The 17,445-nt window shown below is 30.8% G+C and overlaps 4 protein-coding genes across 4 annotated transcripts; 3 read left to right on the top strand and 1 right to left on the bottom strand.

Moving 5' to 3' along the window:
* Positions 1–167: 167 nt before the first annotated feature.
* HELRODRAFT_188928 (hypothetical protein) lies at positions 168–1,738 on the top strand. Its single transcript, XM_009024554.1, has one exon. It carries the CDS (start codon positions 467–469, stop codon positions 1,454–1,456), a length of 990 nt encoding a protein of 329 aa, XP_009022802.1. The 5' UTR covers positions 168–466; the 3' UTR covers positions 1,457–1,738.
* Positions 1,739–2,013: 275 nt separating this feature from the next.
* Positions 2,014–6,727, top strand: HELRODRAFT_188929 (hypothetical protein; the record flags this gene model as incomplete). Its single annotated transcript, XM_009024555.1, has 10 exons — positions 2,014–2,065; positions 3,169–3,420; positions 3,639–3,714; positions 3,921–4,023; positions 4,114–4,286; positions 4,789–4,911; positions 5,043–5,126; positions 5,217–5,340; positions 5,468–5,628; positions 6,002–6,727. The coding sequence occupies exons 2-10, from the start codon at positions 3,368–3,370 to the stop codon at positions 6,725–6,727; spliced, it is 1,623 nt and encodes a 540-aa protein (XP_009022803.1). The 5' UTR covers positions 2,014–2,065; positions 3,169–3,367.
* A 606-nt stretch (positions 6,728–7,333) lies between these two features.
* HELRODRAFT_67205 (hypothetical protein) lies at positions 7,334–9,001 on the bottom strand (the record flags this gene model as incomplete). The annotated part of the gene is made up of 1 exon (XM_009024295.1): positions 7,334–9,001. A coding segment is annotated over one exon (1,668 nt), but the record flags the coding sequence as incomplete, so codon positions are not given.
* Positions 9,002–12,359: 3,358 nt separating this feature from the next.
* Positions 12,360–17,290, top strand: HELRODRAFT_162315 (hypothetical protein; the record flags this gene model as incomplete). Its single annotated transcript, XM_009024556.1, has 9 exons — positions 12,360–12,441; position 12,923; positions 13,314–13,419; positions 14,171–14,273; positions 14,409–14,514; positions 14,633–15,231; positions 15,483–15,779; positions 16,758–16,951; positions 17,102–17,290. 9 exons carry the CDS (start codon positions 12,360–12,362, stop codon positions 17,288–17,290), a joined length of 1,677 nt encoding a protein of 558 aa, XP_009022804.1.
* Between the last annotated feature and the right edge of the window lie 155 nt (positions 17,291–17,445).

Consider the following 17,445-nt stretch of genomic DNA (forward strand, 5'->3'; position numbering starts at 1 on the left):
CGTTGTGGCTGTCTACAATCGCTCAGAAGTTGTGGAGGCTTTGTTGTTATTGCACTTTTTTAAGATTTATGAATTTTTTGCTATATACAAAATACTGCTTAAATTATTTTTTCGCCCTTTTTATTGTAAAATTGTTAGTTGGCAAAGTAGGAAAAAGGTGAATATCAATATTTGAAATGATCGCTTGCAATCGCTACAAACTCGTCGGTGCTATTTATCACGAGCTCTACTTATATACTATTATATACAAATTATAAATTTCCATATGAACTAAATTGATTTGCATATTTTCAAATTATAAAGATAATAAAATTAGTTAATAAGTCCACAATGTTATTCTAATTATATGAACCAAAAATATTGAATCATTTCTTCATTTCAAAATGAAGATGCAACAAACAGTTTAGTTACATCTTTCAACATTTAATGAAATTATTAAAATACAAAAAATGCCAAATTGCCAAACATGGTCGTTAAAAAAACATTCAACAAAAAATTTTGTTTTTCGATCAGGAAGCGGAAGTTGATGCGAAGTAACTCTTCCCCGGAAAAATCATATTTCAACAAAATGGAATGTTTCAAAGCTCACGAAGGCAACAAAACTGTTGTGCTAAATAGTAGCGGCAACCACAGTGATAACACAGATTTCGAATTGTACAGCAAAACATCATCAGCATGCAAACGCCACCAAAACATGAACATCAAGTTACATCCGCAGAACAAACGCTCTCAACCTCAACAACAGCAACAACCACAACAACATCGACAACAGCAACAAATGATCAGATCGCGTTCTCCAAATTACCCAGTAAATTCATCAGCTGTACTTATTCATGGCTACCACGTCGGTTCTGTGGACCTCATCAATTCAGCCATCACCTCAACCTGTGCGGTTCACCACCAGCCGACGTGTAGCACCACAACTGCAGACATAACAAGCCACAACACTTTTCAGGAAAGTTCCAATTCTGGGCCTCTCGCTGTTTTTTATTCACCTTATTGTCCTCGTCACTATTTTACGACAGCAGGCGGTGCTGAAAATGAAATTGAGGAAAATGTTAACAATTGTGTCAATCAACAATCATCCATTGACCAACAAATTCTCCAACACAAAGATTCTTCGTTATATGCGTGTATAAAAGATGGGGCCATATCAACTTTCCAAACCGTTCTACCGGAAAATGGTAATGTTGAGGCAAGTAACCAATTAGCGCCCGGGGGAACAAAAATTAAATTTGTTTCCACCAATCCACCAAATGGAAATCAAATGGAATTATGGAATAAGACAAACTTTTTTGAAAAAATAGACGACAAAAATTCTAACAGAGCTTTTACATCCATTAAATGCGATAGTCCAATTTTCAAACCACGTCAAAGCGGAAATGAGTCGGATAATGGAAAACGTCGATTTAGTGTAAGCTGTTATCAAGAAGAACAAAACTTCTCAGATTGCTGATTAAATCCGATATTTGAAATGTTTTTCAGCTTATCAAATTAAGGTTGTGAATTAATGGCGTTTTTAATCGTGTTTTTGGTGATAACTTTGTTGAAGACTGCATTTGTTTCCTTGGTCACTGATATTTTCTTCTCATTCTCACCATACGTGAAGTTCAAGTTTTGTGCTGTTTAACATTATAAAACGTTCAACGTTATTTATTTTTAGCATGTTTTTTCCGAAAATAATATTTTAGTGTCATATTTTTGAAATCATCTAATCAAATAAATATTAAAACCAAAACATTGTTACAAATTCAAAACTTTACTATATTAAACGACACAAATTAATCCACTGTGTTCAGGGTTTGACTGATGGAAAGTTTTAAATTATCCACTTACGGATCCAAGCCAAAATCAGCAGACTAAATGATAATAAAAATTTGTAACTGAAATTTGCAAAACTATTGAAAATTATTAAAAAAGATCGAAAAGAGACTGCGAAATTTAAAGGACCGAAGTGTCGCTATCTTAACGACTACAATAAATCAATAGGATATATTATATTAGAAGCAATGGTTTGAATGGAACTGGCCGTCACGAATTTGTTCGCTCCGCAGTGCTTTTGATGGTGATAAAAATTAATTTTTAATAATTTCAATTTTGCTATTTGAGTTTTTAAATGTAACATTGTTTTATTTATGGTAACACAAACAAGCATTTGCTTTTTTAAATTTTAAATTCAATAAAACATCAACAAATACAAATTACAAATCTGACAAAACATTTATATATGTAGGTGATAAAAAAAAAACTTAACAACATCACATCATAAATTAAGATTGGGTCCATTCCATCCAATCAGTTATGAATGACGTCATGTAACTCAGCTGAGTTAGTACTTTTAATTTCATTTGTATGTAATTGTAATGTAATGTAATGGTAATCATTACAATATTAAATAAGGTTGAATAATTAATCACAAATTTAATCTGTTGTAATGTGTGTAATGTATTTGGTAATCAATGTAATCAATCTTAATGTATTTTTATTCTTAGCTAGTAACTGTTTTGTTAAATTAAATTAAACATAAAAAAACCTTCTTTTTCATTTTATTTATAATATAATACTAATTATAATACAAAATGAAAATATATAATACAAAGCCTAAGCTACACAGAACATATAACACCAATGTCAGCTAGTGTTGTAAAATGTAAAGTAAACTTAAGTAGTAAGTTAAGTTGGTGGTAGGACACCTCTTCTGTTCTAGTTTGGTTTGTTTTATTGATTTATTTTCTATCATATTTAGTGGTCATATTTAGTGGTCAGCCAGTCAGTCAGAATTAGGTGGAAATGAATTTGAGATGTATTAAATAAATTAAATCAAAATTCAACTAAAATTAAACCACTAATTTTTTATTTAATCTTTAATTAAATGAAAAACTAAAAATGTTGTTTTGCATTTAAATTACTACTTATCATTAATTAATTAACTTAAATTAATAAAATAAATAAATAGGTAGTTAAAAATATAAAACTTTTCTGAAATATATTAATTGTCATCTGACAAAGTGAACATTTTATATTTAAATTCAATGCATTTTTGTTTATTTATACATTCTTTTTTGAATTGAAATTATAATGTGGACAGTTTTGTTTATTCTATTTTATAAATATCACATCCAGTGTCTTAATATGAAAATAACTTTTATAATTTGAAAAACTTTAAAGTTTCTAAACTTTGATACATCATTGCACGAGCATCCTGGATACGGGGTATAGAGGGAACAGCCCACCAGTGGCACAACCCTTGCCGTCCACTGCATTCCACCACCACACTCCAGCCTTTCAAGTAAGGCCACCTCTGCCACCTCAACTTCAACTGCATCCTCAGGTTCCTCTGGGTCCTGCACATTACAGATTTGCAAGGATGCCTGTACAACAAATCATGATGCCTGCATTTGACAGGGACATGTCTATGATGTACAGCTGTTTTTTATATATTTTTCATTTCAATCATATAACAGTTTCAGTTTATTTACATCGTATAAATTGTTTTTGAGCTTCTTAAGTTTGTATTTTTCAGCTTTAAACATATTGCTTTCTAAGTTTTCATTCTCACCATTTTGTCAAAATCTAAATTTCATTGAATACAAATTTTTAAAGCAACTTTTGTCATAATGTATCTCATTGAATCACAGGCACAGGATGTCATTCATAGGACAGCCTGACTTTAGAATTTATGAAATGAACAGAAGACTTCAACAGTGGAGTCAAGTAGTACATTACTCAACCAATTTTTTCGTTTCATCATTTATATATTGTTTTAGTTATTATATATTTTTGTATTTTAATGCACAATATGATGATGGTGGTGGTAGTGACAGTGACGACATGCTACTGTTTTATATTACATGCATAGCAAAACAGTTGAGTATCAATCACATTATTTGTTCATCTACAAATAACTAACACCACACCAGGACGTGGACAATTTATGGTGGGACACATTCGTGACAGAATTCTTCGAAGACGATGCCACACTAACACTGGCATTCTATTTGGAAGATGGCCTTAAAAAATATAGTATGCTAATGTTTCATCATCTAATTCTATTTGCGTAACTTTGTTATGTTGCTTTTACTGTACAAACAATCTTCTTATTTTATTATTTAGCCATTGGTAGAACTTTGATACCTCGATACTTTCGAAGTATCTTTGAAGGTGGAGTTGTCGAGTTGTTCTTCGTACTGAAGTATTCCAAAGAGATATGTCACAACCAAACTATCATTCTCGATTGTGAACATGCATCAATGATAACACAACACACAAGACCCATTTTCACCAAGGTTAAATGTTTACATTGTTAACATCAATTATTGTCTGCATCTGTCATACTCTAATATCAGATGTTCATTTTTTTTTATTCCTTGAAATGGTGATTCAATGTTTGATGTTTATAATAAACAAATGTCTTGATATAATAAATTTTCTAACTGATGATTCTATTTTCGAATGCAAAGGTGGGCAGATTGCAGCTTGCAAGAGCTTTATAGTCTGTTTATTCTGTGACCCATAGGCATTTTTTATGGTTTAATTTAAATTAGTTTTTGGGAACCAGAATATCAGAATGTTTGTACAAATGTTATTGCATATATACTAATTTATAATTATTAGTTTGTGTAGGTTTATTAAATTTCTGTCAGTATTTTCTTGCGTGCATGAAAAAAATGTTAGAATAACTAACTGCAAAGTGATTGATAGCCAAATGCAAGTCAAAAGTTATTTTAAAAGGAAACTTGTATATATAAATATATATGAAGTATATTTTTGTACTGCATTTGAATGTAGGTGTTGGCAGAAGGAAGGTTGGTTCTTGAGATGACTTATGACGATTTGATGCGCATTCGAATGTGGCACTTCTCCATCCACCACCATTATGAACTCATTCCAAGAAGCATTGTCGCCATGCAAGTAAGCTATTGCATTTTTTTTTTTTATTTTTATGTGCATGTTTGGTTTTCATGCTTATGCTGTGACAAATATAATCAATGTAATTAACATTTTTTTCCACCATGGTCAACTTGATATTGTAATCGATACAGCAACAAGATCCTGCCATTGCAGAACACTTGTCCATGAATGTCACAAGACAAGGACTGACCAATTATACGCTCAATTTTTTGAGGGTTCATACAAAACTTGTTTTTTGTCAATGATGAATATGTAATTCACTCAAAGTTTATTATTAAATCGTTGTTCATATTTGTAAATCGTAGCTCTGCGTGATATTAGAGCCCATGCAAGAACTAATGTCCCGACATAAAGCTTACGGACTAAGTCCAAGGGACTGTTTGAAAACAACTTTGTTCCAAAAATGGCAAAAGATGGTGGCTCCACCTGGTAAACCTATTTTTTTTGTTATGCCTATGGCTTTTAAGAGTATTCACTTAAGGTTTAGCAATAAGATGAAAAAATCATCCTCCAATTTACAAATGTTTGATGCTCATACTTCCAATTATTGTTTAAGATGCAAACAAGCAGACAAATAAAAGAAAGAAAAGAAAGGTGGTGGCATCGAGTACGTCTAGTGGCGGTACACCAACATCTATATCTGCAACCAACTCAACTGCCTCTACATCAAACAACAACACACCAAATAATAATCCACACAATAAGTTGAACAGCAGCGTGAGTTCTGATAGCAATGGAAGATTCAAAATGTTATCCCCCACTCAAGATATGTTTAGTCCAGTTCTTGGGGTACTTCTATTTCTAATTTTTTTTTAATCTATTAATTTTGTTGAAGATTATTTTAATATGTGAAACATGCTGTGTTGAAAACAAGGCTAGAAAGAATTATATAATTCACAATTTGTATTTAAGGTCATAATTTGCTGCTGGATACTAATTTTATAATCAGTTTAAAGTATTTAACATTGAAATTTGAAACCATGTCAACACCGGTTTGGCATTACAATAATAAGTTGAAAAGCATTGTTTTAATTTTTAAGTTTCATTTCTAACTCATGTAACGTAAAAATTTTTTAAAAATATATTTAAGGAAGTGATGGTTGTAGGAGAGCCAACTTTGATGGGTGGTGAGTTTGGAGATAAGGATGAGAGACTGATTGCCAGATTGGAAAATTCACAATACGAACCCGGCTCTGAAGCACTCCCATCACTAATCCAGAATGCTGACGTCAATGGTAGTGATGACGTTAACCCACTCAGAACATATTCTACTTCTTTTGATAATCTTAACCATGTTAGTAACGATAACAAGGACGCGATAAGTGCTATCAAAAATAGCATGAACTTTTCAGAGAAAAAGAATCTAAATGGCGAAAATAACGGTGGAAACTATGGCAATTTCAAAAACATCGCAGAAGTTGAGACAAACATAGGATCAAATGAAAATTTTTATGGCATGATAGTCAGCGGCGGTGACGGTGGTAACAAGTGTTGCACCAAGATTGGGAAAGAACACAAAAACAACAATCTCAATATTCACAACACAAACAATCTGACCAGTGGGTTGAGGGGGCTTCAGCAGATGACGTCATCCATGTCATCTTCGCTGTCATCATCCTCTCCATCTACCGAAAACCATTCGAAAATATTGTTTCAAAACAGAACGCACTCACAGTCGCCTGCAAGATTGTTGACGTCGTTATCGTCATCCTCAATGAATAGTCAAAACACGTCATCTCATAATAGCAATAATAAGCCACCTACAGGAAACAAACATGAAATTACAAACGCCACCAACGATGATCATTATGAATGAATTCTGAAATTAGCATGTTTGTGTGTGCTACCGTCAGCGGTGTTTCTATTTTATTTTATTGAAAAGACTTTGTTGACGTATCCAAGTTAATTTATTTGTGTGCAAAATCAAAAGCATGTTAAATTTTGTTAAATTAATTTGTTTCTGCATACGATTGAACAACGCAATCAGCGATTAGGTGCTTAATGCCAATTATATATTTCATCATTTTCATGTTGCAATTGTGTATAGTTTTTTTGGTAACTTATTCAAATATTTTCTTGAGTATTTGTCCTTTAAAAGAATGTAACCGAGCACAAATCTTAAATGTAGCAGTTTTATGTGATTGTTTTTTTTGGCTAAACTAATTCAGACTTTTAAGATGTAAAAAATAATTCCATATCATGTCAATTGTCGTCATTGTTGCAATCTGATTCAAAGTTGTACAAAAATTTCTAGTCTTATTTGTGTGGACAGATTTGACAAACCGTTTTTGTGTTATTTATATATTCGTGTCTCATTCATTAATATGATCAACTGCAACATTTTATATGTCTATCAATTGTTTCAATATTAAACAAAAACATTGTTCTGGATATATTTTTTAAAAATTAAATCAACATTCAGTTATTGAAAGTTAGATATCTTTTTTCTTAAGTCCTTCCTGTAAATTATGAGAGTTGAGATGTTTTTAGCTTCCATCACTTCACATGCAGAGTATCTAAAATATTTTGCTAATTTTTTATCAACAATGGACAATAAATGGTTTTCTGACGAACTTATATTTTCAATTAACCTAAACGAAGAAAGTAGTGACAGATGCATGTCTGGCTCACATGAAAATAATTTACAATTCCATAAACTATATATATTATTATGAAATTCACATTCTAAGGGTGACGTAAACAAATCAGCTAAATGTTTCCCAAAGTACTTAACATCTTCAGGTGATTGATAAACTTTTTTCAAATCATCGTTTATGTTAAAAGTTAACGTAACGTATTCTATATTTCCATTTTTTCCATTTATTGGGAGAGTACAAATCATGCAATCTTGAGGTATATTCAACTGAATTCCTTCTAATTTTTTGCCTAAATAACAGTTGCTAACAATACAATTTTGACCAATTTGTATTGGGCAGTTGAATTCACAGTACTCTATTATAGCTCTATTTTTTACAGCAAGATGTTGTGTAGCCAAACATTCTATAACAGTGGCGTCATCAGCAATGTTAGACGTGTCAGTAGCAAAATATGATGAGGTAATTGGTTTCCATTCAATGATTTTGCCCAGACTACAAAAAGGATTCAAGTTCTCCAGATATTCATTCATTGTTCCCAAATGATAAAATTCTGACTCGTTGAAGGCAATAACATTTAAATTAGATCCATTTAAAGCATTGAATAACTTTAATCTGGTAGGCCTTAAACTTTCAGTTGTCACAGAAACATTTCTAACATCACTAATGAAATCAGTTGACGCATTTGGTCCAAGACTTTGCATGAAATCGCCATAGCCATCTATTTCACATGTTAGAGGCTTTTCCAACTCATAAAAATCTAGTAATTTTTTAGCAAATTTTTGATCAAAGTAAAAGCAACTATCTGTATAAACAAATACTTCTCCATCTTTTAATTTTAAAATAGCTTTTTTATCTTCCATGTTTTGTAAAGTTGGTTTCTGCAGAACCTCTGAGCAATTTATAAAAGTTGTACATAGTTCATTGAGGGAATGATTGTTAATTTCTTGTGGGTCATCTACAACAAAGACACCATGGGATTCCCCAATGTTGACAGTAGATGGGTGTGCTAATGCAGTTAATCCTTCATTTTTAAAACTATATTGTAAAACTTCACAATTTTCAAGAATGGCTTCATTAAAAACTTCTATTGTGTCAGAAGAGGCTTGAAAATAACCTGGATTCATATTCTGTAAAAATGGTAAATAGCAAGCCAATTTCAAATCAAAAATTTGCCAGACAGGAGAGCCAAAAGGTAAAGACATAAATATTTTACCAAGAGCAGCCATTGTCGGCATTCTCTGACTAAATCCTCCAGCATTAATTATTAGTATAAACAATTTGTTTAATTTTTCATTGTAAATCTTATTCAGATGGTAGATGACATTCATGGTTGCCCCACCACAACCTATTTTTGGTCCTAATGGATCTGGAAAGACATAATAATCAACACCAGTAGGAATTTCCTTATTTATTTTTTTTTCATTAATGAAACATTCATAAGCTGTTTGTTGTTCAGCATCTAATGCTGTCAAAACCACTACATCCCAAAATTTAAATGGTAAATCGGTTACATTACAGCCTCTATACTTGTTGTACAACCAATAAGTCTGACCAACTGATTTTTTGATCTATGTAAAATAAAAGAAAATTAATTTTATACAAATCTTTACTGCAACTAACTAAAGTAAAAATATGAATTTATTTTTAAAACTTATGCAATCAGTAAATTTATATATATTACCAACATATACAAACATCCATTACAAAAACCAAACTATTAAGAATAAATTAGAAAAAATGTTTATTTGAATAACAGTTGATCAAAAAACTGTTCTGCAACATCTTTTCAAGTGATTATGGATAGCTAATTAATTATGCACAGGGATCAATGATGTATCAATAAGTTATTAAATACAAATATGAAACAAGTTTAAGACTTTTATGCCCTGTGGAAGTGTTGTTAGATCTGAATTTAGTTGAGTGAGAGGAAACAACAAGGCAAGTGTTAGACAAGTAGAAGACCAGAAAAAAGTGGAAAATGAACTGCACAAAAAAATTTTAAAAACTGATCATAACACATAATTTAAATCAAGAGTTGAGTCAAAATAAAAATTAATCAGGCCCTTAATAGATCATTATTAGATGGATAGATAAAAGAAATTTCAACTAAACCTCTAAACTAAACTGTGAACATGAACATTAAGATTAAATTAAACAGCCTAGCTAGAACTAGAACTAATCAAACTAAAGTACTAGACTAAGAAAAAGACTAAAGACCTCAAAGATGATTTTATTTTACTTAATAAATGAAGATTGTGTGTTCAGGCATATAAGTAATGACCATTGAAACAATCTGTCACCCAATTAGCCACGTTTAACTACACTGTTCATGGAAACAATGATCAATCACATACACCTATGTATGGCACATACACACACAACACACACATGCCATCTCATCACAAATGACAGAGACACTAGGCATACACATCATCAATAAAAGTTGAAAAATTTGTAAATGACCTGCAAGTAGTTAATTTTTATTGCTTCCTTTTTCAAATCATTTTGCAACATTTTAAATTGAAATTTTATAATTGTGGACCAAAACTGTATAAAATGACAATTATTAACAACATTAATTTAAAAATACGACACAGACATCAAGGTAGTTTTTCAAAAGTGAAACATCGTAACAACTATTTGGGTAGGACTGGCTGTATTATTTTAAAATAATGCTGGAATTAGGAATCCTTTTCACAATAAACTTTGCCGAAAGTAAGTATATTACGTCACGTCACATTTTTTTAAATTTTTATTCTTTAAAAATCAGAATCTGACAGACGCAGAAACCGCTAAAAAATGCAAGACAATAGTATAGAATGATAACGAAAAATAAATAACAGAGTAAGAATGTTTAAGCTTGAGAAGATGGAAAATTGAATAATGATTTAAAAAACGAATAAATAAAATAATTAATTAGGTGACTATATAAGGACTTTGTAATAAGTGAGCTATGTGATCGATAAGAGAAAAGAATGATAAGGAGTAGGAATGTTTAAGTGTTTACTGTTTAATATCATATATATCCATATCACATATACCATGGGTAAGCATGGAAAATTAAACCTTGATTTGAAAAAACGAATAAATAGAATAATGATTAATTGACTAGTTAATGATTTTATGAGTTGAGAGTTCATAAAGGAGAAAGAAAAAACAAAAATTGAACAAATGACAAATGTTTGATGAGTATTAGTATAATTTAGGTGTTTTGTGATGAAGGTCTTGTCCTGATAAGTTGATTGAGTGACGACTTAATAGTTATACTTACTTTGGCGAAGTTTGTGTGTATTCATTATACTTCATACAAAAGCCCACAAATGAATTTGAATAATGATTCTGATGCAAAACTTTTTTAAATGGTGTCAACAAAATTAGAGGGAAAATATAATGTGATGAAAAAAAACTGTTGTTCGGCAAAAACCTTGGATATCCATTGCAAAAACCCGGTATAAAACATTGAATATCCAATAGGAATTGAAATCTAACAGTTGGCTGACCTAGAAGAGTTTGCGTCATTAAATTTTATATTTCAAAACCTATACTATCTAGAATGTAGAATCTCTAAAATGGATGTCTGACATTATGTAAACTTCTTTATCCGTTTATGTTGGAAGGTTACGGAAGTAATTTCAGTATAAAACATAAATATAGTAAATAAACTTTTTCGATTTTCTCAAATGAAAAAAAATAGAAAAAACTCCATTTAAAAACATGTCTTCGTTTATTCAGCCCTGGTTGAAACTCTGATCAAAGGTCTGCAAGAACCTGAATTATAAGTATATCTATATGCTGCTAGAAATTAGGTACTTTTCGTTATTTTTGGTATCATAACTTTTAGTTTTTAATAACTAAACCCGTAAAGAAAGAGATAAAGAATCTTGCATTTGCGCTGGTCTGGTTTGTAATTTGCTTCGTTTTTAATTTGTCTGTGATTGACATGTCGGCAATCTCATCAATTATTTATCAAATTAATTTACTTATTCATAAGATCACAAAATTTGCAAATCTTGTTTATGCTTTTTTAGAGATTTTATGAATTTTTGTATCCCAAACTAATTTTCTTTCTATTTCTTTTTTCTACATAATTATTTTTAACACTGAATAGTTGCACTGCGAGATTTTTGCGTGATGGATTTTAATTTAATTAAATTTTAACGTTTCAATTAACTTTCTGATGATTAATATTTAATTAATTATTGTTAATTTGCTATTAATTATTAACTTTAATAAATTAGTTATTAAAGTTGTTGAAACCTTTGATAGCAGGTAATTTTTGTTGATTTAATAATTTAATTTTTAAACTTTAATATTTAAAAAATTATTATGATTGATATTGATCATTCATATGTTAGTATATATATCTATCTATATATTCTGTCTATATTCTGTAACTCCTATTCTATTGTATTGCCATTATGTTATTTAGATTTATTTTTCATCATTTGATCCATTTGCACAAGGCAGCTCATAGATAGATTTTCAGGTAGATGTCTCTTTGTGACAGGATTTGGTTTAGAAATCCAGTCAAATCCAGAAAGCCTATTATCATTATCATTATATATTATGATGTTTGCTGTATACTTTTTATTATTTGTTATATATTTTTTATAATCTTGCAATTTCTTATGTAAATATAGAATTATAAAGAAACATTTAGAGCAGAGGAAACTGCTGTAAACAGATTTAATTTTAAAGTTGTTATACCTGTTATAAAAGGCTGATAAGAAAAAGTAATCTGATTTAATCAATATTTTTAAAAATCAAGTTCTTTTTAACTTTTAAAATTTTTGTTTGACTAGGTTCTAATTATAAAAAAATTTGAAATAACCAGAATATTGAAATCAGAAGATGCGTATGTTGACCTGTAAGTGCCTCAATGTCAAAGTATTCACAAAGACAGACATCAAAAATTCAATTCCATTTGAATGTGGTATGTTTTCATTCAATTATGTTTAATTATTTTATAATTTTTTTCATAAATATTCAAAATAATTTTTAATAAATATTTTGAAACATACAAACAGTCAGAGTAGTAAAATGTGTTGAGTTGGTGTAAAGTGTTTAGTCAGTATAAAAGTTTTGATAGGATATAAAAATTTTGGGTGGCATAAAATTTTAAGTGGCATAAAAGAGAAAGAATTTAGGTGGTTTTAATAATGTATTGAGGTAATATACAAATTAGATAAAGAGTTTGTTTGTACTTTGCTAGAAACAAGTTGTTTAAACAATATTACCAAATTAAAACATTCTCCTGCAATATGTTTCCAATGTTGAATTAGAGTACAGATTTGTTGTGCATTATGAATTAGAAACAACCCAAAATAATCTGTTTCAACTTAAAATTGAACTTAGGAATTTTTATAGTAGAAAAAGTTTGCTTGAAAACATTGATAGAAAAAATTATTTTTTAGGGTCAGAAAATTTATAGGTGGAAGCAAGGTGTTTTTTTTAAATGCCTATGACCAACTTGGCTGTTATGAAACTCTTGCTAAAATCATATGTTAAAAGTTTATGCATCATATGCATGTTACGACTTGGTTTACCATATTTAATTTCCATAAGTTTTTAGTTTGCTAAAAAAATATTATTTTTCTGTATTTTTTAACGAGTAACCTTGAAACAATCCCAGATGAATTCTTGTCACATCCATTCTTCAAAGACAAAAAGCTTTTTGAAGTAGTTTTAGGTCTCCAGGGAGTTTACATTGTAAATATTTTTATTACATATTTTTTACCAAATTATGCATGGTCTTGCTCATATCTGTTTTTTTAATTGAAAGGAACACAACTTCTTGATTGAAAGACTGAAGATATCGGGGTGGATTGTGATGAAATGTTTGAACTGTCAAATGGTGACACATGCAAAAAATGCTGAATCTGATCATTTGCTCGTCTTCTCTGATCTCATAGTTAGTATAATTAATTAGTGTAATTATGTCATTTAATAGTCAGTCAGCCGATTCACATTTATAAACATGCACATGTTAACATTTTCAATTTTTATATTAGTGCAACTCCAGTTCTCCCATAGGAGGGTTAGGATTGAGCCTAATTAAGATCAATTGTGTTGATTGTGGTTTTGAAGTTGTGGCTACATTTGCAGAAGTTGTACTATAACAATTTTTTTATGAGAATTATAATGCTGCCAAAGAAGAAGATTGGGAGTAGGAAAAATGCCTCATTTAGATTTTGGTAAGTAAGTGATTATCGTAATGAAACTGGACCTGGATGTCATCTTGTCAACTGATCATACAAGTGTTCAACGATTTTTCGGAGAGGAACATGTGGGAAGGCACTTGATATAATAAAAAATTTATCATTATTAATATGATTTTTTTTATATGAAAATTTTTTTGGGGAATATTTCGAAATTTTATTTTTGTTGTCTCAGTGATTTTTTAGAATAAAATGCATTAATTTTTTTTAAATTAATTTGTCAATTTTTGCATTTCAATGAAATCTGTCATAAATTTCTTGTTGAACTGATTAGTTTTATCTAATATACAGTTGCAAATGGGAATAAGAAAGCCATTTTATCTCTAATAATATAAACTTATTTCTATTATTTTGAACCATGCAGTCTGCTAAATGTTCCTAATTTTCTTATAAAAACATTCAAAATGATGATTTATCGGAAAAAAATAAACTCTGTTTTTTAAGACAGACAAAGATAAAATAGATGAATTGACAAGGGATGCAAATTATTCTCCCATGTACAAAATTGTTGTTGAAAAACCCAGCACTAATTTGGCAAGTAATGGAGGTAGGTTTGTTCTTATTATGATTACAACAACATTGGCAATTAATTTATATTTATTTCTACTTTAAAAATTTTTCATAATATTTGTTAATTTGAATGACATATCTTACTCTTATTTTGTTATTTAATTCAACCAAGGATCAGCAACAATATCGAACAACATCAGATCTGTGCTGCAGTCCATACAGACCAGCTTTGAGGATTATATTGCAAAAGAACAAACAGAAATGAAGAAAAGAATAAAGTAGTTGAATCCTTTCTTAATTATTTCCTATCAAAAATCATTGTTCATCTATCCATTCTTCGATTGATGTTTTATACTTAGTAGTTGAAACGTGCAACTATTTTTATTCATTGTGCAGAGCATTCGAAGATGAAGAGCATTCGAAATTTGACAATTTGAAGACGCGATACATGCAGGACAAGAACAAGCTGATAAATGTTCTCATCCACAATGATTTCAGCAAATCCAAAAATGTTAATTTCTTCGATGAATGGGTAGGCGACAGTCCAACAACTCCACCTTCTGTAGTGTACCCTGCTGAGAAAGTTAAGACTTCCTCTCCACCCATTGTTTCAGACAAAAACAAGAAACACTTACTAGCCGACAAGAGTGAGGTGACAAAGGTAACAGCAGAATTTGATGCGGGCAGCAGCAGGGGTGTCCCGTCAACCATTCAACCAACCAATTTTTCCATGTTTCCAATGTCTGATCAAAAAGTTAAAACAGATCCCGCTAATATTTTTTCTGCCCCATTGTCATCTGATGACAAGGGTTCTGCTAGATCAAAAATCTCTTCTTTGGACATTTCAGTAGTAGATGAAGCTTCTTTGCCAGCCACATCGTCGTCGAAATCTTCTTCGTTAGCGTCTTCATCGCTTGCAGCAACATACATGACATGGAATGCTGATAATGAGATTGAATACCTTCTCCCAAAAATTTCTCACCCTGCAGCTACAAGTATGCGTTTAATCAATATTTCAAACATAGTTTTCATTGATTTCATATTAATTTCATGCCAATTCCAAATGGCATCAATCAATATATAACTAATAATTTCATTCAAAATTATTGTTTTATATCAATAAATCACTTTAACATTTACTTTTTCCAAGTGTCTTTAATAGAACTGGTTACGATTATGATGCTTTTAAATTTTGCACTTACAGAAATTGTAGTAACCCTTTGTTGTTTGTGATTAACTTTCAAAGATTATTCTCCTATCCTCTCCCCAATGTCACTTGAAGTGCCGACTTCAATTCCTGAGGAGGACGAAGAAGATAACAATGACAATGTCACATCTACTTTGAGAAATGTTTACATGCCCGTCAAGCTCACAACGTTCGATGCTGACGAAAACAGCGATGACGTCACCGCTGCAGACACCACTAAGTCACTTGCTAATCCAAGCAAGCCACAATCCATTGTTAACAAAGATATTAATGCTTACCTGGCAGACAATCAGAACAATCAACCAATCATTGTAGGATCGTTTGAACCGGAAGATGGTGAGTTTGAAAACTAATAATTTTTAAAAATATTAAAATTTAGTTTGCATTTGATAATTTAGTTTACATTTTAAAACATTGTTTATTTTATTGACACAGCTTTATGTAGATATTTTTTTCAAGTTTGCTGCTCCATTGATTTGTTGTAAATGAATGTTGTAATATTCAATTTGAACCTTGATTGCTCCACGCTTCTCTTTCATTAAATTTCCTAGAATAAACTTTCTCAATCACTGTATAGTTTCAGGACTTAATAATAATAAAGTAGGTAAAAGTTATTAGAGAAGTAACTGTAATGAAAAGAGATTAAGAATACAATGCTCTACTTTGCTTTCTCTAACAGTTATTTACTCCATTTTTTCTTTACTTATGATTAATTTATCTTTCGTTCATTCATTCATTTCTAGTTTGATATTTTCATGACTGAGTTTAATTTTCTCAACTTATTTATTCTCCCTTTTAATCTGGTAGCATCCAGGCAGCTTGCACTGCACATTACAGATATTTTAATTTGCTTTTTTTCACTTTGACTTTTTTCTAAGTCAATAGGCTAATTCGTAGTGCATAAATTAATTAAACTAAACTTAGGTTCAACGCATTTTCAATTGTAGTGTTTTTGTTCCATGATGATGATGATGGCTCATACAAGGCCAACGAGACTGATGACAACAGCTATATTACCTCGGACGATGGTTCTTGTCATTTATCTATTAATTCATGCATCCTTATACTGTTATTTTGTTTATGTAATTGGATTTAGTTTTTTGCTAAAATTAAAAATCAGTGAAAATATATAAATTAACTCGAATGAGTGCATAGAGTGTTAGCAATGAATTTTATTATTAGCAATGTTTTAGAAATTGAGTTGAATAAACATTGTTGTTTTTGCATGATGACTTTGTATAAAATAGAAATAAAACTTAATAAATCACTGTTTCCGCTTAAGACGAATTGACAGCAGTGATATAATTTTGATAGATCATGAAGTTAAAAAGCCGAGGAGAATCAGTCGGTCGAAGGGGGAAGCAGAAGTTGATGATAGCAGCAGCGATGCGAGCAATGTCGACGACGACGAACCAGTCACGCAGAGCGGCATGTACTCGATGTCTGTACCGATCAGCGTACCGTGGCCCGCCAGACAAATGTCCAAACCACTTGATGACGCTATCGATGTTGGTATATTTGGCAGGGAAAATAAATTCCTTGCTATTGTTTTCATTCTTCATCCAGATCCAGCGTTTGAAATGAATTTTGAATTTAGATAAATTTTGAAATGAAATGGATGTTGAATTGAAATGAATTTTGAAATAAAATAAACTTAGGAGACTCCTGTTGATGAGCAGAGCATGGCGGCGGCGATTCGAGCGATGGCGAGAAGTGTGAAGGTAGCCGACGATGGATCGGAATTATTCGGTGAACTGCCGACGAGTTCCAACGCCAAGAACTCTCGACTTTCCAGGCTCTCCAAAGGAAACAGCTCAGAAAATGAAGCGACGCTTGCCATTGGCTAGAATATCAGTATTATGTAGATATGAACTTGAACTATTATGCTGAACTATTAAATTTCCAAACTTGCATGTTTTATTACAATTGAGAATTTTCAAAGTATATAATTTTTTATTTTTTCACCTAATTAATATGGTTTGTGATTTGTTACTTAGATGTC

Source organism: Helobdella robusta, assembly GCF_000326865.2.
Source record: "Helobdella robusta unplaced genomic scaffold HELROscaffold_4, whole genome shotgun sequence".
In the NCBI taxonomy this organism is placed as follows: domain Eukaryota; kingdom Metazoa; phylum Annelida; class Clitellata; order Rhynchobdellida; family Glossiphoniidae; genus Helobdella; species Helobdella robusta.

Bases quoted from the DNA above. Each gene is read 5' to 3' on its own strand.
- HELRODRAFT_188928 (XM_009024554.1), top strand. From the start codon at position 467: ATGGTCGTTAAAAAAACATTCAACAAAAAATTTTGTTTTTCGATCAGG.